Genomic DNA, 22,332 nt, shown 5'->3' with positions numbered 1-22,332 from the left:
ATGCCAAGGTCATGGGTTCAATCCCAGGGATTGCACATACTCAGATACAAATGTATAGTATAATGAAATGTAAGTTGCTTTGGATAAAAGCTTCTGCCAAATACATAAATGTAAATGTCTTCCTGCCTGAACATGAGTGTGACATCTTTATATTGCTTTATATAAGGGTTTCTTGTTTTTCCTGTTGTTTCACGGATGTTCCTGTTCCATTCTAGTTCACCCATTACAGCATTTGTCCACCCTGTCATGCCAAGGTCTACTCTGTCACCCTGTTATTCAAATAACAAGTTATTTTAACAAGTTAATAAAACATTGGGTGTGATTTATTAATAAACAAATGGTTTTAAAGTTTGACTTAATATTTTTGTTGTTAGAGTTTATTTGGAAAAGAATGAGCAAATGGCATATTTTATTGGGGAATAAATATTTTAGCAGTAATTTCGTGATCATCAAAAGACTTTTACCATTAACTAAATTGTTTTGTTGAGAAAGGGACACACTATCTTTCTGCAAATCTACATTTCATAATCACTATGCAATGAAAATGTATTTAAGCTTGAATTTGTATTTTGTGGTTTGCTCGTATATTGCCTGCTTGCAGTTAATTTATAAAAAATGCTGGAGCTTGACCGATATGCATTTCTAACAGCATAAGGTCTCCTTAATACAAAAAGTTAAATGGCAAATCTCTTTTATTTTGGAAATTGTGCAGTCTTAAAGGCACTTTATAGTGATATTGACCCATGAATGAACTCATACAACTTTTTTAACATGTTTGTTTGTATCATATTTGTCACTGCTTTAATTTTGATACAAAGATTATCTGGTAAAATACTTATTTCAGTGCACTTCTGTGATTGTAGACAATGCAGCGTGTGAACCGGACTTTTATTTTGGAGTGACGACATGACGTCATAGGGCTGCGCCGCGATCCTGCATCTGCTGAAGAAAGGTTTGTTTTAAGAGTTTAATCTGTTTAAATCTATAAAAACAGTTCAATGAATTATAGTTGTGTGTTTTGTTTTAAACAAGCGATGTGAAATGAATTTATTCACTATTTATTGTAACATTGTTATTCTTTATCTAACTGTAATGAAGGATATTTGTGTGAGTAAAACTCATCCACTGATGAGAAACAGTAAACCTGCGTCTCACTCCTCTCTCTATATAAATCATAAATCAGTTTATCATGAACACGAGTTCAGTCTCTGGTGAGTAATGATGGAGAAACTGAACTTTTCAACTCCGAGTCAATTGAATCAAACACTTTGATAAATGATTCAGTGAAACAAACACTAACAAACGAACTAATCATGTTTTCATCAGTCATAAATGCCTAAATATTAAATTTATTCATTTGCAGCGCTAGTTTTTAGAGATTTTTGTCTAACCGGGTCATTAGACCAATAACTATAGTTAATAGGCTATAATTAATTATTCTCTTATTAAAGATGGCGTTCATTAAAGAGGAGACTGAAGACATGAAGATGGTGATTATTAAAGAGGAGACTGAAGACATAAAGATTGAGTTTATTAAAGATGAGACTGAAGACATGAAGACTGAAGAAACATTCAGAGTAAAACATGAAGATATTGAGGAACAAACAGGTTGGTTTTATTCTCACAGCTGAACTCAGTCATTTGATCATTACTAAAATATCCAGCTCTACAGAAATAGAGAATATAGGTTACTGAAGTATAAACATGTAGCAGAGCTTCATCAAAAAATAATTTCCTCCTTTCTTATTTCCTTCTTTAATTATTGCATTGCATGTCAAATAAAATATATTTAAAGTTATAAGAAAATTATATTTGATTTGAATTTTTTCAGCAGGTTCTCAGCATGAGAATGTCCCATTATAATGTTATATATATATATATATATATAATTTTTTTTTTAAGTAAAAAGTGTTCTATCAAACGATACCTTTTGACTCTCCTTGCTATAGTTTTGTAGTTATGAGTCTTTACTTTTGTGATTGTCACTCAGAAAAAACAACTCTAGAAATACCTTCAGGTATATATTTAGATTTGCACCCCGCAGGTTTTCAAATGATTGTATCATATCCTAACATACCATACATCACTAGAAAGCTTATTAATTTAAATTTCAGATGATGTATAAATCTCAATTTCAAAAAAATGACCCTTATGACTGGTCTTTTGGTCCAGGGTCTCAAATCATAGAACGATTGCATTTATGAACTTTTAACAGAGTTGGTTAGTTCTTCAATAATGTAATTAGAATACTGTACAAATGATTACAAAAAGTATTTAATTACTTATTACTTTCTTCAAAAGTCTTATATCAACCTTGATGAGTTAGGATAGACACCAAACGCCTTTTTTTAATTATATCAAATAAATAATATAAAAATACTTAAATTATTCTGGCACACTTAAGTTTAGGGTCCAATTCTTACTATTAACAAGGACTTTTGCCTCTAAACTCCTGATTACTGCTTATTAATATTTAAAATAGTTGTTAAGTGTAAGTATTGGGTAGTATTCAGGATGTAGAATAAGGTCCTGCAGAATAAGAACAATAATATGAGCTTTTTAAGTACTAATAAATATACTCCAATATACTATTAATGTTCATGCTAATAACCAACTATTATTCTTATTAACTCACCAAAGTATTTAAAGTGAAAAGGACACATAAAAACATGCATTTTAACATTAGACTTTACATTTTGATTAGGGCTGTCAACGTTAATGCATGCATTATTAATTCAAAATCTTTAATGCATTAAAATAATGCATTTAACACAAATAAATTACTGAAGCATGTGAAATTGCGTCATTATCGTAATTTTACATCATGCAGTTTGATGATATTAAAGTCCATGCTGATTATATCAGAGATGGCAGAGAGAATTTGACACGTTTCCTTCCACTGCCGCTTCCTTCCACACCCCACCAGAGGTCTCCATTTTGACATTTTTCATTGCACTTTTTCATTGCACACTCAGTCACTTCACCCTGGACTACATTTCCCACAATCCCACTGGTAGGCACTGATCACACTCACACCTGTTTCCCCATCAGTGACACTTTATGAGCTGCACTCACGCACATTATTTTGATTATCCATCTTTTTCACAGAACGCTAAATTACCTATTATGCTTTGCGCATGTGCGCAGAGAGGATGCTTCAGGTTCGCAACTTTATGCGTTTAGTCAGTTAGCCATTAAAGTTACTTGAACATCTCTGAAAATAAGGTGGTTGTAATCTGTTTTACTTCATTTTAATGTCCATAATGACAACATTATGTTCAGTGGTATGACAGGGCTTTCTTGCACTGATTAGCAGCGTAGATGGAATGCAGGGACCAGAAGAAATCTTGAACAGAAAAGAATCAGTCAGATAACATTCAAACATCACAAAGCTGAAGATGTATATGCTGTGTCATCTGCAAGGGAGGGAGAAAGTTTACCATCTACACCAAGCTATGACACACATCAGGACTTCAGGGAGAGAGTCAGTTCTTCAGACACAAAACCAATTTTTTCTTTTGCTACAATGCCAATGTATCAGAGCAGACAGATAACACTGAGAGCTTAGAACCCCATCAGCCACATGGGAAGACTTTGACTTGCAGTAAATGTGAAGCATTTTACAACAAATACATAGAAATGAACAGGGACCAGGCAGCTGAATTGGATATTCAAACACAAAATGAGAGTTTGTCAGAGGTTTGGCATAGTGCAAGACAGATAAGGATCACTGCTAGTTCAGCTAAAGGTGTACCAGTATGAGTTACAACAAATCCTGGTAAATTCATGACAGAAGATCTCTTCCCTACCTTTCGGGGTAATGCGGCTACGAAGTATGGGAGTGAGAGGCAATAGCTCAACCTTCTTGTAGAAAAAGGTCTACAGGTGTCCCTCTCAGGTACCAGAGTCAGCCTGACAGAGCCATGGCTATCTGTCTGATGGCATAATAAATGGTATGAAACTTCTGGAACATCTGGAATGCTCTATCCCTAAGAACGACACCACCTCATTAGCAGACCATTTCACTAAGAGTAATGGTAACATCAAAGTGGTAGATGGGAAGCCTGAATTACAGAGGAACAGAGTCAGGGGCTACTTGTACTGGGCTAAGAATGGCAAAAGTACTTGTCTGGTCTCCAAAGGAACACATTCTGATAGATGTACCATATGATGCAGAGTATTTAACAGAGCAGGTTACTCGTCTCAGAGGCTTTTACTTCTCTGTAATATAGAGGATAGGGCTGTCACAATATTAGATTTTTCACACCACGGTTATTGTGGCCAAAAAATATCACGGTATCGATATATCGCGATATTTATAGAATCCTTGGGGGGGAAACTTTATCAGTCTAAATCAGCAGTTCCCAAACTTTTTTTCCTGCGCACCCCCTTCTATGTCCCAACCGGGTTGGCGCACCCCCAATCCCCACTTAAAAAAACAAACAAAACGCAACAAAGTTTTGTTTTATCACCATATAAAGACTCGTGTTTAATCATGCACAAATAACCAGAACACGCATGACAATAACAACATCAACAAAGTTTCAATATAATGCAACAACGCTACGCACAAGCTTCCACTTTTAAGAGAACGAGTGACAGACACAGGCTCAGTAACAGAAAGCACGGTTATTTTCAGCCGCGTAAAAGAAACATTGCAGCAATAGGCTAGGCCTATTAAATGACCGTGGAGCTAGCATTATCATCATCATAACACAAAGGTTATGGAAATTAGAACGACAGTACATTGAATTAAATTGCAATGAAGTTACAAACGATCCACAACATTAAAGAGAATAAGTTCCGAAATAGATAAAATAAAAAAAAAACGAGGATCAATCTGAAACTTAAGTGTGACAATAAAATTAGCCTACACACGATCCACAACATAATTAAGTAACAAAGAGCATAGCCTGCAGTGCATAAAAGAAGAGCAGTGCGTAGAAGAAGACAGCAGCTTCTACGTTTCTATCAAGAACTAATAAATTATAGCATGGGCGTCGGAAGCAAAAAAAAAAAAAAATGTGGGTGGGTCTTTCCCCCCCCAAAATTTTGATTTCCTTGGTGTACAAATGTACATTTTAAGACGATTTAAGGACATCAAATTGGATAACAATAGCTTTAAAACCATGTCAACAAATGCATACATTCATACACAGTTTTGAGGCAGCTTTAATCGCATGTTTGGTAATTTCATTACTTAATTTACAACGGAATAATGGCGGTGCATTCCCGTAATTTCTTTTGCACTTTTAAGCTATAATAATCTATGCAGCGCGCGCCGGCGCATTTGCGTGAGCAATTCTTGAGTTTGCGCCTCGAGCACAGTAGGCTATAGCCTAACGGCGGTTTGGAGTTTTACTGATATAGCCTGACAACATTTCATCTGACCGCAGTTCACTGTTGTTCAACTGAAAGTCCCCCATCCTCACCGCGCTCGTTTGACTTGCGCCTGTGTCTGAGGTGAAGCTGGAATGCGCGTCTGAAAAGTGTCCCTTTTGCTATAGTCGTAAAGAGACATTTCTTTTTAAACGCAGCGTTTTATTTGTCAATGTTTTAAAAAATATTTTTATTTTTGGTATTTTTTTTTATGCTCTGTTGGTGGTGTGTGGAGTAGTATCACCGGGGATATATATATGTATCACCGGGGGAGTGAATATATATTTTTATTAAATAATTCAGCAGAGGCAGGGATAGATAGATAGATAGATAGATAGATAGATAGATAGATAGATAGATAGATAGATAGATAGATAGATAGATAGATAGATAGATAGATTAGATAAGCAAGGTGCGTGGCTCGTGCGCAAAACTTGCAGACACAAGAAGCAAGTCCGTTTTGTACAAAGTATGGTGATCCCGTCTTTAAAAGTGCATTAAAATAGAAACAAGGAAAATAGTCATTGAACAAGGAAAGCACTAGAAATTTTGGAAACAAGTCAGTTTAATAAAGTTATTTAATCATCGGGCTCTGTGCTTTGAGAGGGCATTGACATATGACGCGCTCTGAAAAATGAACAGACAAGTGCTTAATTAGAAACGGTAAAAGTGAGTGGGTCCAATATCATTTGTCTTAAAAAGTGGGTGGGTCTTGTCCCACCCACATACAATGGTTCCGACGCCCATGAATTATAGTTTTTTAATTAAAATAAAAGCGATTACAAAGGAAATGTTTACTGTTCATGTTTTTTTTATTGTATGGAAAAATCCCACTTAAAAAAACAGACCGCCATTACACTTTTCCTCTCGCGCACCCCCTGGTGGCAGCTCGCGTACCCCTGGGGGTGCGCGCACCACACTTTGGGAATCCCTGCCATATGTGATTAAAATGCTATATAATTTTTAAAACGTTTTAAACTCACGACAATATTATGTATCTCACGACTTTATATCCCCCATTAAAGTATATATTGGGTGTTAATTTTTTTAATGAATAAATTATATAAATAATGTTTGTCGTACGTAATACGATCAGGAAAATTGCTGAATGAGTAGCTGCGTAGCCTTTACTTTATGACAGCTAGTAATCAAGTAAATTCAAGCAACGGTCTGAGTGGCCGTATAAGCAACAAACAAGTACAAAATAATTTCTTTGTATATTATACAAAAGCTATTTTGAAAACAGGCAAAACAGAAAAGGTAAGAAGCGATATTTGAGAAAAGAGCATATCAATCTAATAGCTGTAGATGCATAGCGGAATTAACTTTACCCCGTGTCACGTGATTTCTGATTCTTGTGAAAAAGGTCTATTACTAGACCACAAGGTGCAATAGCCACTAAATATTTAATAGTGTTGCAAGCATAGTAGTAGCTATACGATTCAGACCTTGGGTCCAGGTTCCTTGGCTTTTGGATTTCACTTTCACTGCTGTCTAAGATACAAGTAACATTGGGATAATACTGCTTAAATGCCTCTGGTGTTGCTGCCCTTATTGTTTCTTTGGGGAGCCATGGTATCCGATCCTTCAAGACTACAGCGATGGTGTCAATCCAAAAAGAAATTATCCTGCTCACTTGACTCACTGATATACAAAATCGAATGGCTAGGTCTTTTATCAAAAGGTTTAATTTCAAATTCATTAGTGTGAGCAAGATTTGCTGTTCAACTTCAGTCTGGTATGACACATTTGCATGGGGATGTAGAACAGCCACAAGGGTATGAAATGTGTGGAGTGGGAGCCCGGTGTAGATTTGAATCGTTCATCAGAGTAGGAGGCTTGAATGTATCACACTGTGTTGACCGGTTTACATAAGTTGCATGGTGTTCTCTTTTAGTATAACAATGCTCCCCAAAGATGTGGTCTTCCCATTGTGTTCCAACAGAGGCAAAGTTCTTAGATGTCCACCTGTGGTCATCAACATTTGATTGCATGGGACAGGGGGGAGATGTAAGACTCTCTTCTCCAGGCCTATCTTAATCCATTTCAATATGCTCTTGGCAATCACCAGCTCCTGTAAAAACAGAAAAGGCATTATATATTGCAACTAGTGTTGCACGATATACCGGTACTAGAAAGGTATCGCGATACCCTGCTTTTAAAAACGGTACGGTTCTTCATTTTATTAGTACCGGTACTTTGAGTGCCAGCTGTATTTCCTAATGTGCGACAGCAGAGAGCAGTGTGTGTGCAGCGCGCTGCTTCTGAGGCACATTGAGTGCGTTTATTCCTGTCAACTGCGCAACGGCAGATGCACAAAGCAAAATATGGCATTATTTTGCTTACATTGCCGACAGTCAGGGCAAGCCCACGAACACCACAAAGCCCGTCTGCAAAAAAATGTTACAAAATAACGCAAGCGAAGGGAGCATCCAACTTGGCAAAGCATCTCGCCGACAAACATCCCGATTTGTACAGAGAATTTGAAGACAGGTTAGTGAATGTGATGCCAGCGTTATGTTTGCTCTCAAAAATTAAATGAGTGTTATTTATATTACTCATGCAAGCAGACATCCGCAAAGAGGTGTATTATTGAGTCTAATAAGTGATATCTGATTGCTAAAATAAAATTAATTTAAAAAAACAAATATGTGAAGGGAATATACAGTTATATTAAACCAATTTATGCTTTAATAACATTGCTCTAATTATTTACAGTAATCAATATTCTCACTGTCAAAACACTTACATGCAGGGCTTGACGACAGCCACTCCCACTAGCCATTTTGGTGGGTTGAATATAATTTCAGTTTACAGCCAAATGGTCGTCGAAGATCGTCATAGCACAAAATTACAATCCAATCACACAATTCGTTATTTACGTGCAGTTAGTGAAGGAGGGATAGGCGGAATTGCGCCGAATGACACACAACAGAAGCGCTCTCTCTCGCTCGTCTGTTGCGCACGCGCGATCAGTTCTCCTCGCGCCTGAATAGTCAAATACACGTGCACGCAGATGTCTAAATGTCCATTGTGTGGAGTATCTCGTGTGAATACAGTCGGTTATGGCTTAAGTGGACGTAAACAGGTGGGTAATAACTGGATATGTGTCAGTTACGTCCATGCATTCAGCAGCCCAGTTAAATAGGCCTGTCCATCATTAATGTTAATCAAACAACAAAAGCTGTTAAATATGTTAAATAAACCTAGTGTATCTGAAAAAAGATTATTTTTAATTTACTATTGTTTTTGTAATTTGCTTCTTTGTTCTTTTATATAGCCTAACACAAATAACTTGTTCTCACACTAGCTCATGCTCATATTGTCCACCTCTTTCCCACCTGTACATACCAGCTGATATACAATGTAATCTTGATTTGGGTGGTCAGTCTGCATTTAAAAGTTTGAAAGTGTTTTAAATCTTCTAAATCAAGTAAAATGACTCAAAGTAATTTAAGCATAAGAAAGTCAACTTTAATCATATAAAATGTAATGTACCAACATCAAAATTGTGGCCAATAAAAATGCTGAATGACTAGTTACTTTGGAAAACCACTAGCCACAGTTCTGTCATATGTTATTTATTTACTTTTCCTACTGTTTTAGGTTTTTGCCATAGTATCGTTTAAGTATCGGTATCGTGATATTGAAGTTGGGTATCGTATCGAAGTCTAAATTTTGGTATCGTGACAACACTAATTGCAACTTACATAAGCTGGGTCATTATATGGAACAGGATGATTTATATTTCAAAAAGAGTAAACTTTATACTAGATTTTTACAATTGTTTTTAAGTTTATCAATAAATACAATTTATAATATAGTCATGCCGAATTTTAGTTTAGCACTTATACACTTTTAAATAGCATGTATAATAGACTAAATCCTGACTTTTCCCCCCACATTTTGTAAACCGAAGTGAGATTATAAACAAACACTGATATTTTGTTAAATATAGCTATTTGAGCTGCGATATAGTGAGCATTTAAGTTCTCATACTGCTGCAGCCGGTAAAATGAAAACCACACTCTGCTGCCAGAATATTAGTCAATATTTAAGGGTCTGCACACTTGGGTAAACTCTTTACAAGAACAAACTCAGACCTCTTTGACAAAAGGGAACAGAATAAAAACAATTTCTTTATATCCATTAAAAGAAAGTGTCTGGTTGACACTCAAAGTGGAGCTTAAATTTGAGTTCAAGTCAGACTCATTTAAATGATTATCATACTGAATCAAACTACATTCGAGTTTGTGAGTGAGTGGTTCATTTAAAGAGCGATGCTAAAAAAATCATATGTTAAATGAATCAAACTCCTATTGTTGTCCAATCTGAATCAGCCAGTGAAAACGCAACATGTACACTTATGCTACAAGTTAACATTCAAGTGCTGAAGGAAAGGCTGGTTTCTTAAAAATGTTTAAGCACACATAAAAACACAGTATCTGTATCATAAGCCGTATTTCGATTAATTCTGCTGACCTAGTGGCACTTAAGCCTTGTAAATACTGTTAGTGAATAGACTCACCTTGGTCCGGACAAGTTCGTCGTCTTCTCTTCTTTCTTAACGGACAATCATATCCAAGCCAAAGTTCAGGATAAGGATTTTCCATTGTTGGTTGTCTGTCAACAAAATGGAATGAACAAACATGGATGTTATGTGGCAGGAATTTCAAATTAAGTGCAGTGAGCCATTGTCTTATGCCCTCGTCATCGGATGGCATTTTGTGCAATTTAAATGATTTTGGACATTTACATTCCGCTTTTGTTATTGGCTTGTGGTCATAACACATTTTCAACCTTGTCTCCATGTTCCTTGTTCCTTGCCTTGCCTGTGTTTTTGACCCTGGACTGTTTCCTTGTTTATGATTGTTTGCTTCCTGCCTAGACCTTTGCCTGTGTTCGGATTACTCTTTTGCCTTGCTTTTTTGTATCTTTTTGCTGGTGTTTGACCCTCTGGCTGTACGACTACGCTCGTCTTATTAATAAAGTCTGCACATGGATCTCCAACTCCATTGTCCCATCCCATACGTTACAGAATGCTCAGCCAAATGAAGATCCAGCAGCTTTTATGAGTGTTTCCAGTCCAAACATGGATCCAGTCGGCCAGCTACTATGTCTTCGGCAAAGAGACTTATCCATTGAGGAAAATGTTCAACAATTCTGTGAGTTATGTTTTCAAGTTCCATTTAACAATGTGGCTTTGAAGGACATTTTCCGATTTGGCCTAAATGAGCCCATAAAATCCTGGTTTCCTGAAGGGAAGTTCAGTTGCAGTCTAAGAGACTTTATGGATTATGCCTTAATTTTGTGTGGTCCTTAGTTCAATGTGGGAGTCGTGGAGGAACACAACATTACTTCTGTGCCTTTAATGGTGTCTGCGCTAGAAACTACTCACAAAATGTTGGCCATCACAACACCAAATCAAGCCACAGTTGATCTTGCTGAGCCAAGTCAAGCCACAGTTGATCTTCTTGAGCCCAGTCAAGCCACAGTTGATCTTCGTGAACCTCATCACATCTCCGCTGATCTTCCAGAGTCTCGTCTCCTCTGTTCGTCCAGAGTCACATCACGTCTCTGCTGATCGTCTCAAGCTATGAACTTTCGCCATGTCCTGTCACTGCTAAGGATGCCATCTATGAACATTTGCCATGTCCTGTGTAACGATTGAGACAAATAAGACAGTTATTTGTTATAGTTAACCAATAATTTTTTAAAGCTCACTCTGGGATCTGTCCACCATCCCCCGAGAAGTTCTCAGTTACAAGTTTTATTGCACTAAAGAATGTTGGTTGCCACTTGGAAGAGCAGAGAAGAGAACAGAACAGAACACAGAACTTTCCCACAGAACACAGACTTTCCTGCATTAATTTATAGACAGACTTTTCTTTAAATTAACATGCACATCCCCTGGAAATTGTATCCATTATTACTGTTGTTCTATTGCACTCAGTGTATTTACATGTTTTATGATACATTTTAAGGTAACTTCAATTATGCCATGTTTAGTGTCTATGCTTTTGTATCGAGAATATGTAAATGCTTGTGTATACGATATGTTTGTAACACATCAGTAATAAAAAAAATCTTCAATAGTCAGGGACGGATTATGGGTTGTGTGGGCCCCTGGGCAAAACGTTCGCGAGGCCCCCCCCTTAAAAAAAAAAAAAAAAACACGCCAGCATTGTCTGGGATAGCTAGTTGTTACGTCATCATGCCACTTGTGGGTCCAAACTAGTGCGGCGTACGCGTACCGTGTTGTAAAAGCAGAATGATGTTGACAAAACTATCTTTTGCCGCTTTTTACCTCGGAAAAAGTGAAAAGAAGGTGGCTTAAGTTGATACAGTAAGTTGGATCTCAAATTATAATCAGTACAGCCAAATGCCATTACCTCACGTTAATGTTAGCACCAGGTTACCCATCATCTCTGTTTATAGAGACAGGTAGCAATGTAGCACAACCAGATCGTACCGTAACAAACATTATTTGTTTGAATTATCCAGAATGTGCTAGTTCGAAATAGAAATGGAAATGTCTATAAAAGTGAACCAAAATGCCATTTACCTGTTATAATCTGCAATTGTTGCTTTGCAGCTTTCCCAAAGAAGACAATTACATCCTCGTAGCTAGGGGGCAGTCATATCATGCGCAGGGCCAGGAACAAATAAATTCAAGGACACCAACAGAATGAAATGGTAAAGTAAGCGAAATCACAAATACTACCCACCCGTGTCATATTTAATAAACCAATAACTTAGATAAACAGCAGGTTTACACGTGGGTTGTCAGAATGTTGTGGAGAAGTGCGCTCATGTAGTTGAGAGGTGGCCGGGCGTTAGCTTGCCAGATGCAAGTTGACATGTCACATGTATAAATCTGACGATGGTATAAGGTGCAACAAATAGACCAAACAAGAAATATGATGCGCTCAAAATAATATGTGCTGTGAATTTCTTGCCAACTAGAGCCACGGCTGGCAAATGATAAATGAAACCTATTGTCCTACCTTAAAACTTCGTTGCTACGGTGTTGTCGTTAGCTGTGTGATCATTTTGTCTTCTTGCCGGCTCATGGAAGTCTTTATCAGTTTAAATTTGCGATTGTAGATCTACTTTTATTACATTACTTTTCGTTCTTTTACTTTATGCCATATAGATTTAGGAGGGCAAGCATACTATAATACAGATTGAAAAAAAAAAAAAAAAAACACGTTGCACCACGACAAGAAAAAAATATTCATGATTTCAACTTGGGAATGCCCACTAGAAACGTCTACCGCAAGCCCATATAATTCTTTTCTTTTCTTCATTTAAATTGCTTAATTTTCTGTCAAATCCGTGTGCATTTGCTATTACTGACCAATTGGGCTGAAATTAACGATATCCTTGTTTAAAAGCATGGCTTTTCTTCCCTTAGCAACCGTTGGCATGGGTAAACAAAATCGACTAAGCAATATGATCTAGCTTATTTTGCTGATAAAATCGGCAATGTATTTGGTACAATAACGTGGATTAAAATAGCATTAAAAGAATGTATTGTATGCAGAACTTCTTAGAGTAGAATAACACCCTAGAATCTTTGATCCGAATATTAGCAACATTCCATAACCTGTGCGAAGCAGCCATAGACTGTGTACTGGCAGCAGCCGGTGGGCTGGGCTCTACACTGTCTGGCAGCCAGCATGTGTCACGTGGACCCCCCTAGAGCTGGTACATCCAACAAAGTTTTACAAATTATAGTGTCAAATAATGTACATTTTCTGAACAAGAATACGTCAACAAAAGCTCCTTTCATGTCAGTAAAGCTGTTAATAGAAAATTAAATTGTCTTTGGACAAATATAGATTTGGTCATCCCATTTCTATTCAGCAGCCTGGTTATTACCATGGGAAAACACTGCAAAAAATGCTGTTCTTACTTAGAATTTTTGTCTTGTTTTTAGTCAAAATATCTTAAAAAGCATTTTCTTGACAAGTAAAAATTATTTTCTTGTTTTCAGGAATAATAAATCAAAACTAAGCATGTTTTTCCTTAAAACAAGCTAAATAATCTGCCAATGGGGTAAGCAAAATAATCTTAGTCCAAACTGAAAACAAGATTATATAGCTTATTCTTGGTTTGAAATAAGATTATTTTGCTTACCCCATTGGCAGATTATTTTGCTTGTTTTAAGGAAAAACTTACTTAATTTTGACTTATTTTTCCTGAAAACAAGAAAATAATTTTTACTTGTCAAGAAAATGCTTCTTGGTTTAAGAACTTTAAGATATTTTGACTAAAAACAAGACAAAAACTCTAAGTAAGAACAGCATTTTTTGCAGTGAAGATAGGTCTCTCCCCATGATTTACGCATTGCAAGGAGTCCAATGTGAAAAAAACTGTTATTAACACCATCTTTCTCAAATTAATTCAAATATTTATTATTTGTAGTGTCATTATTGATGTCACGTACATTCACATCAGAAGAGAACAGAGCGACGAAAGTCATTATTTCTCGGTGAATTGGCCGAACAAAGCAAATTCACTGGCAGCGAAGCGAATTGGGCGGGCCAGAGCGAAAAAGAGAAGATAAAAGTCAGTTAACCTTATGTAATGAGTTATGACGCGGTTCGGTGAAAACCAATTCTAATATATAGATTTACCAACGCCCCACGGTAACAGGCTAAATCAAACATTCCAATGAGCGAACAAAGTGAATAAAGCAAATTCAACAACGAAGCTTCTTCAACGACCTTGGCAACGTGTTCGCTTTGGTCTCTCCTGGTGTGAACGTACAGTGAGAGCCATGTTGGGGCATGGTTAGTGATCACACTACATGTGTACCGTGTCCAGCTGAACCATGCCAGAATCCACCTGTGTACCATATCCCCGTACAGAACGGAGTGATCAGGGGTGTAGTGGTAAAATTAGAATTCTGTGATCACATTTTGTGCATAAACTATACTATGATGTGCATTTAGATCAATTGAGAAGTGGGTAAACTCTAATTCTGAAATTTCAGAGGTGGGTAAACCGTGTTTACTTGCGTTTAGCCTCCACTACAGCCCTGGGAGTGATTACACTGGTCAAACTCTTACACTGCTACACTGGTCTGGGGGCCACTCAGCGGGCAGGTTAACCGCCTCCATCCCACCATGCTACCGCTCCCTAGTCAGAGGGCCTTCTGTAAGGCTGTTAACACGCCCCCCTCCCCTCCCCCCAGAAGCCAGGGGCCCCATGGTAGGGGCCCTTGTAATCAGATGGCCCTCTAAAGGTACACTACACCCTCCTCCCTAGCCTAAGGCCTCCTAGTAGGGCCCTCATAATCAGAGGGCCCTCTAAAAGCCCCCAAAGCCCCCATCCTCCCTATGGCCCACTGGTAGCCAGAAGCCAGGACCATAATAGGAGGGCCTAAGAGGGCCTTCTAAAAGTAGGCTCCCATGCACCCATTTCCCTTTAAAGTTCCTATAGCAGGGCCGGGGGCCCCCTGAAAGCACCGACCTCCCCCCCCCCACCACCACCAGCGCCACCACCACAACCACCACAATTCAAGGGCCCTTGGCAGCCAAACGCCCTCCCTATAGGGTCAGGGGCCCTTGTAGGCAGAGGATCAAAGAATGTAGGCCCTCTAAAATAGACAAACGAAAATACATTGTTGATAAGCGTTGCAAATTGTTTTGGGCTAGGGGCCCCACGGGCCCCCTGCACCCCTAGGGCCCCTGGGCAGCGGCCCCGCTGGCCCGGTTCGTAATCCGTCCCTGTTAATAGTTCCTTTTCAACACAGTACAATATATAACACATACAATACAGGAAAGGCTCTACAAGTTAGCAATTTCACCAATCTTTCAGATAAATCAGCTGACCACTTTACATTAATTCTAAATGAATGAAAGCCCCTGTTAGGAGTGTTCTCATACTGCCAAGGTAAAATACCTTGACTGGTGCCCTGAACTAGGGAAAGGGGGTTAAGTGGTCATCTGATGTACTCATAACCCCATGCTAAGAGATGTGTGATCCTAAAATCACAACATCAGCGGTGACGTGAGTACCAATCCCTATTTTACTTTGCTTCCTTGGATGGACACAGTAAAAATCACTACAACATACAAAGATAATAAAGAAAAAAGAGATGTCTTTTGTAAAGATCATAAACACTCATCGAAAGTTATTTAATCAATTTATGGGTGGAATATGAATATAATAATTCATAAAGCTTTATGAATAATTATTATGCACATACCGACCCAAGGGGGAATTAACCATATATTGTGAATTAATTACAACAAATTATAATCAAATGTATATATGATTAGTTCTGGTTTAATAATTATTCAGAGAAACTGTTTGTTTGTCTAGCAAACTATAAGCTCCTCATAGAATATTATTAAAGGAAGGTTTTTCTCTGGCCACGAGAAAGACCTCCTATTCTAGCATCCAAACGTAAAGCAAGGATATAGGATCTAAACGTTAAAGTGACTTGGTTTTTGTTGAATGAGCAAAAGAACAAAAAGGCATGGATATAATGTATTTAATATATGAAAACTACTACTACCGAGGTTATACGCCTAAATACAGAATACACATACATACAAGACTGGAAGTCAAGAAAAGGAAAGAGAGAAAGCAAGTAGCAAAACCTAACAGTCCTTGAAAGCCAGCACAGAAATCAGTTTCATTATCTAAGATTCAGAAACTGTTCTTGCGTCAGTTTGCTTGCTGGGTTTCAGTTCAGTGCTGCTGCAGTTCATTGGCTTCTTCTGTTTCCACGGGAGGGTTTGAACGGAGGACGTGAAAGTTAGTTTCACTGGAGAAATGGTGGTCCCGAAGAGACTGGTAGCGTGGTAGCGATGGTAGCGTGGTCGCCGTGACGTCCGGGAGAAACGTGCGTGAGTGGGCGATGGATGATTTAGGGCGATCGGGAGAACACACAGAAGAATCCTGGTGCTCCTCTTTTATGACAGATAAGCCGACACACCTCCTTGAGGTGGAATAGCCAATGACATTGGTGCAAAGTTGGCGGGCAAGCTCTTTCTTTGTCTTGTCTCCTAGCTGAATTTATGACTACCAGATCGGATTTCGAGATGGAGTACTTTCTTCACAGTATCATTAAACACATAGAAAAATGCATTTGTCAGCTATGTGACATCTCAGTGAATGAGCAGTAGCCAGAGCTTTAAAATGAGATCAAACTCGACAGATCAGAAAGGCATATAAAATAAGTTATGGTTTACAGACAAATTCCATCATTAAAACTAACACTAGCTCAAATACAGTCATTAAAACTAACTCTAAACACTAGGAAGCATACATGGACTTGATATACATGATGGGTACATTTTGGCATAGTTGTATTTTACATATACAGTCAATAATGTATGTGTGTGTGTGTGTGGTGTGTGTGTGTGGAATTTGTCTGGCCAGTCTCTGGGCCCACACCTGGGGGGGTGCTCCTTTTGAAGTCTCCAAGTTAGGAAGTTGGAGTTTTCTGTTTAACCTCACGGGTCCACAAACCTGCCGAAAGTCGCAGTCGGCCGGAACCGATTTAGTGATTTAGAAACACAGTTCATCAGGTTAAAAGCGTTCTGAAAATTCCAAAGTTTATTGACTCTGAAAGGATCCATCCGGACGTTACAGTTCACATATTACCGTCCATATATGCTTTGGCATCTTTCGGATCTCTGAAAGTTTTCAAGCCATTTGGCTTGAAGACCAACGCGGCTAGAAAATTCATTTGGAAGCAGATGCCTTTCTTAATGAGTTCTGCGCAGATCGGGTTGAAGGCTTTCCTCGCAGCGTGAACTGTAGGAGAAATGTCAGGAGTGATGTGGAGAAGTTGATCCTCGTATTGAAGCTGGCCTTTGCATCTAGCTGGGTCAGAATTGTAGCGACATCTCTGGAGCGATGAATCTTGATAATAACAGGGAGAGGGCGACCATCTGTAGGCGTACCAAGCCCTCGGTATGCGCGGTCAATTGCGATAGACGGGACTGGCAACTCAAGCAGTTTTGGGATGAAGGATTCAAAAAAATATATGGGATCACTTCCCTCTACGGACTCTTTTAGGTTTAGAATTCTGATATTGTCCTGTCTGGAATGACCCTCCAGATCTGTAACCTTCTCCATAAGTGCTGTGTTATGTTTCTTGAGTGTAGCCAGTTTCACTTTTAGCGGAGCGATGTCATCTTCCTAGGCGGAGATACGAGTTTATGTTTCAGCCTAACGAGTCGTAAGGGAGTCGGTAATCGCAGCGACTTCATCAATGTGTTTGATTATACCATCAACTTTCACATCCAGCCCAGACTTCAGCTTGGCGAAATAGTCATTCAACATCTTGTGTGCACCGACCTTCTTCTGAAACAACTTCAGCAATGTGTTAAGCAAATATCCATGTGAGAAATCAGGTAACGAGCTCATGCAGTTAGCTCTCATGGCTAACTGCATGATCGTTACTAGCACTAGCCTCGCTGGAATCAGTACTATCTTCTGTAAAACCTTGAGAATGGTCCGCTGTGTTCTGCTTTGAAGGCTTTGGCATGATAAACCAACAATTAAGCGACAAAATAATGAATTTGAGAAAGATGGGTGAAGGAAAAAAATTAAAACAGGAACGTGGACTGGCAGAGGTGAAAAACACAGATGATCACGCCGCTGCCATTACCGGAAGCCCCAATTTTATAACATTTACTGGTAAGAGTATAACCATAAAAACGTTTTGTGCTGAGGAAAACACACCTCATAAGCATTCATTCTTTCCGTCTAATGTCACTGTTAGGCTTGGGCGTGGTATGGATGAAGTGAGATCACAACCAAGTACAGAATGGCTACAACTATTGTGTGTGCTATGTCTGACATCATTACAACAACAAATATCTTCTATTACTTATTGAATAGTAAAGCAGTAGTAAAGTTCATCACCTTAGTGATGAACAGGAATTGTAGGTTGCAAATTCCTCCATCAATGTCAGCAATCTTCTAACAAGCTGATGATCTTAACCAGATGTGAAAAATACAGCAGACATACAAAATGTGCAGTGGTGGGTCCCTTTGGACCTGGTTTGAAAACCACTGGTGTATTGAGTATAAGGTCTATAGATGGGATGGATAACTCTGATCCTGGATGACACTATTCTGCAGAGTTTAGCTCCATCCCTGATCAAACACACCTGCAAAATTTAACCCAACACCATTATTTAATCGTAAAGGATGATTTATAGTTCTGTGTCTGACCTACCCTGGAGCCTCTGCATCGTAGGCTATGCGTCTGTGTTCATTTATACTTCTGCGTTGTTGTCCGTGTTGACATGCATGCAGACCACTGCTAGGCAGTGTCCACGGTCATGTTGAGTATCAAGGTCAAAGCCAAAGAAGAAGCAGCTTGTAATGTACATTGTCAGAGAAGCTTTCAAATAGAGGCGGCAGAGAAGCAGCAAATCAGCAAACCAATCATAGGGCTTTGGGTCCGCATAGAATTGATGCGTTGTTGCATTTTTGAAGAGGTGTATGTCAGGCTACATCATAGTCTATGTACCCATGGTGTACAGACAACGCAGAAGTATAAATCAGCCTTAAGTCTTCAGGAATACTTGAAAATTAAGGGCAGGTGTATTTGATTTGGGATGAAACTTAACTCTGAAAAAGAGTGGTCCTTCAGTACCAAAGCTGCCTATCCCTGATCCATAAGACAGGATAGGGTATAGATCATACATGTTGTTGGTTTTGATGCTTTAAATGTCTAATAAATGTTTAAATTGTTTTATGTCTATTTTTGCCCTAGACCTAATGGCACTGAAAGAGGCGAGTCATGAAGAAAAAGGAGCTCAAAAGACAGAAACTAAAAGTTATTTCACCAGCCAACAGTGTGGAAAGAATTTTAATCAACATAGAAACCTTCAAGTCCACTTGAGAGTTCACACTAGAGAGAGTCCCTTTACACGTGTCACTTGCCAACAGTGTGGAAAGAGTTTCACACAAAAAGGAAGCCTTAAAGTCCACATGAGAATTCACACTGGAGAAAAGCCTTACACTTGCCAACAATGTGGACAGAGTTTTAGTCATAAAGGTAACCTTATAGCCCACATCAGAATTCACGTTGGAGGGAACCCATTCACTTGCAAACAGTGTGGAAAGAGTTTCAGAAGAAAAGGAAGCCTTAAAGCCCACATTAGAATTCACACTGGAGAAAAGCCTTACACCTGCAAACAGTGTGGAAAGAGTTTCAGAAGAAAAGGAAACCTTACAGCCCACATGAGAATTCACACTGGAGAAAAGCCTCATACCTGTCAAGAGTGTGGAAAGAGTTTCAGTCGAAAAGAAAACCTTACAGTCCACATGAGAATTCACAGTGGAGAGAACCCATTCACCTGCCAACAGTGTGGAAAAAGTTTCAGTAAAAAAGGAAAACTTAAAATCCACATGAGAATTCACACTGGAGAAAAGCCTTACACCTGCCAACAGTGTGGAAAGAGTTTTAATGAGACAGGAAACCTTCAAGCCCACATGAGAATTCATACTGGAGAAAAGCCTCATAGCTGTCAAGAGTGTGGAAAGAGTTTCATTCGAAAAGAAGGCCTTGTAGCCCACATAAGCACTCACACTGGAGAAAAGCCTTACACCTGCACTCTGTGCGGGAATGGTTTCACACGGGAACAAAGGCTCAGGCAACATATGAGAACTCACACTGGAGAGAAGCCTTTTACATGTGATCAGTGTGGAAAGAGTTTCACACATAAATTGACCCTTTATCATCACATGAATATTCACACTGGAGAGAAGCCATACACATGTGGTCAGTGTGGAAAGAGTTTCACACATAAATTGACCCTTAATCACCACATGAATATTCACACTGGAGAGAAGCCATTCGTATGTGATAAGTGTGGTAAGAGTTTCAGATTTATAGGTTACCTTAAGGGCCACATGAAAATTCACTCAAAAGAAAGCTGTTTTAGAAGTTGTTACTGAGGAAAGAGCAGAGGTGTAAAGAGTACCTGAAAACCATACTTGAATAAAAGTACAGATACCTTACAACAAAAATTACTCCATTACAAGTTACAAGTCACCAATTCTAATACAACTTGAGTAAAAGTCAAGTCAAGTCAAATTTATTTATATAGCGCTTTTACAATTGGTAATTGTTTCAAAGCAGCTTTACATATTAGAAGCACAGAAAAAAGGGAAGTGGTTAAAAATAAACTGTACAAACAAGCGTGGTAATATGTAACATATACAAGATGGTGCTACATTAAGCCAATGTCGGCTGACTTCCAGGGGTGGAAAAAAACCCCTAGGAGAAAAACCCAGCGTGCTAGCACTGGGAAAAAAGTCCTAGGAGGGAAAAAACCTCCTAGGACTTGAGTATTTGAGAGTCTTGAAGTATTTGAGATTTTAACTTTTTGACTTGGTTAAATATTCGCATTCTTCATGGTATTGTTTGCAGGGAAGAGAAGATATTTTATCCCATTGAATGATAATTTGGTGTTTTCACTTCAGTTTTGTAGAATTCTGGTTACCATGAGAACAGTGTCACGCGCTGCTACTTCAGCCATCATATGGTAGAAAATGTCCAAACAAATAAATGAGTTCAACAAGCTGACAGAAGTCGATCCATTTCTTTGTTGGTAGGGTGTAAATATTTACTTTCCCGTATGGCCATGGAGGAGAATCAGATGGGCATTCAGCGGACAGACACCAACACACTGTATTTTGTTTTTTGTATTTATTTCAACACTTGACAACCAAAATCAAACCCATAGAAGCTTGTGAACAGTTTTGAAGTGGCTGTGTGCAAGTTATACTCATTCAGAAAGCCAAGTGAGAGTCCTACTCGCAAATGTAATGTTAATTAAAGCTGCAAGTAGCAATGAAAAGGCCCTCGCACACAGGCTAACCGCCACCTGTTGGCCTTAGGAAAAGAGTGAATAGTGGGCGACATGCATTGTTATTCGGTGTGAACATTTTTAGTACACATTTTAACTGTATGCTTATTCAGGTAGGGTAAGGAAAGTCAATTCTAGTTTAAACCATAAGATACTCACCCGCCGGCCAGTTGAAGTCCTTCCGGAATGTTGTAGAAGACTACCTTGTGGTTGTTCTTTGTTACGGCTCAGTTTGTAGTTATAAGTAAAGTCTCACGGAAGGCAAACGTAACAATAACATATCTCTTTCACTGATTACAATACAAAGCAGTTAATGCAAAATAGAACAAAATAAAACTTAAATCAGCTTAAGCTAAAAAGCTCTATAACCTAGCTTTACACGGCAATATTGGAGATGCTGTTAAGCGCCCCTCGTTAGGGTATCAGATGTCCTTCTCTGCTTAATGCAGGCAGCATCTGAAGAGGCCTTTTACTCCTCAGACTTTTATACTAATTTTTGGGACATTCCAACTTCATATTACTCATCAATTGTCTATGATCCAATCTTCCTGCTGTAGGCGTATCAGTCTCTGTATCTCTTGCTTACTAAGCCGGATGTCCTTCCTTTGTCGCCTACGCGGTCGTCTTCTAGCACTCTTGCTCTTCTTTACCGAAGTCTTGCTGTTCACATCCGCTTTAGACTGCAACATGCTTTCGTCATCCTTATTGTTTACTTTTGTGGTTGGTTACAATCATCAAATTCAAAAACCTAACTTTCACAACTGTTGCTTAGTCATATTATCTTATAACAAACAAAAGCAGTATTGCATTTACTTAATTCCATAAGCATTCAAGCATATATGGCCTTAAATTAAAAGCAAGCCAATAAAAACACTGAAACAGGTAAATAGCAATATCAACAACAAAATCCAAAACAGCATATAAGCAAGTAAATACAGGAGAATTATGGCAAAGTCATTTCAAAGTGGCACACTTTCTGCTGCCAACAGGTGGCGCTTTGACTGTAACCGAATATTGTGATATAGATGTATTAAGGCTAGAAATATTATCAAACATGTTTAGTTTGGTGCAGATCGGACATTGTATGCCTGAGTTACAA

At 38.5% G+C, this 22,332-nt stretch overlaps 1 protein-coding gene and 1 pseudogene across 1 annotated transcript; one reads left to right on the top strand and one right to left on the bottom strand.

Annotated features, from left to right (window-relative positions):
* LOC137006055 (zinc finger protein 721-like) overlaps positions 1-22,332 on the bottom strand; it is a 970,851-nt pseudogene that overhangs the window by 90,696 nt on the left and 857,823 nt on the right.
* On the top strand, positions 903-20,941 carry LOC137006695 (gastrula zinc finger protein XlCGF57.1-like). Its single transcript, XM_067367664.1, has 3 exons — positions 903-952; positions 1,452-1,608; positions 19,133-20,941. Exons 2-3 carry the CDS (start codon positions 1,452-1,454, stop codon positions 20,317-20,319), a joined length of 1,344 nt encoding a protein of 447 aa, XP_067223765.1. The 5' UTR covers positions 903-952; the 3' UTR covers positions 20,320-20,941.

This window comes from Chanodichthys erythropterus, chromosome 3 (assembly GCF_024489055.1).
Source record: "Chanodichthys erythropterus isolate Z2021 chromosome 3, ASM2448905v1, whole genome shotgun sequence".
In the NCBI taxonomy this organism is placed as follows: Eukaryota; Metazoa; Chordata; class Actinopteri; order Cypriniformes; family Xenocyprididae; genus Chanodichthys; species Chanodichthys erythropterus.
This window is presented reverse-complemented; position numbering and strand designations above follow the sequence as displayed.

Coding starts and splice junctions, on each gene's coding strand:
- LOC137006695 (XM_067367664.1), top strand. CDS start 1,452: ATGGCGTTCATTAAAGAGGAGACTGAAGACATGAAGATGGTGATTATT. Junction 1,609..19,132: donor AGATATTGAGGAACAAACAG/GTTGGTTTTATT, acceptor TTTTTGCCCTAG/ACCTAATGGCACTGAAAGAG.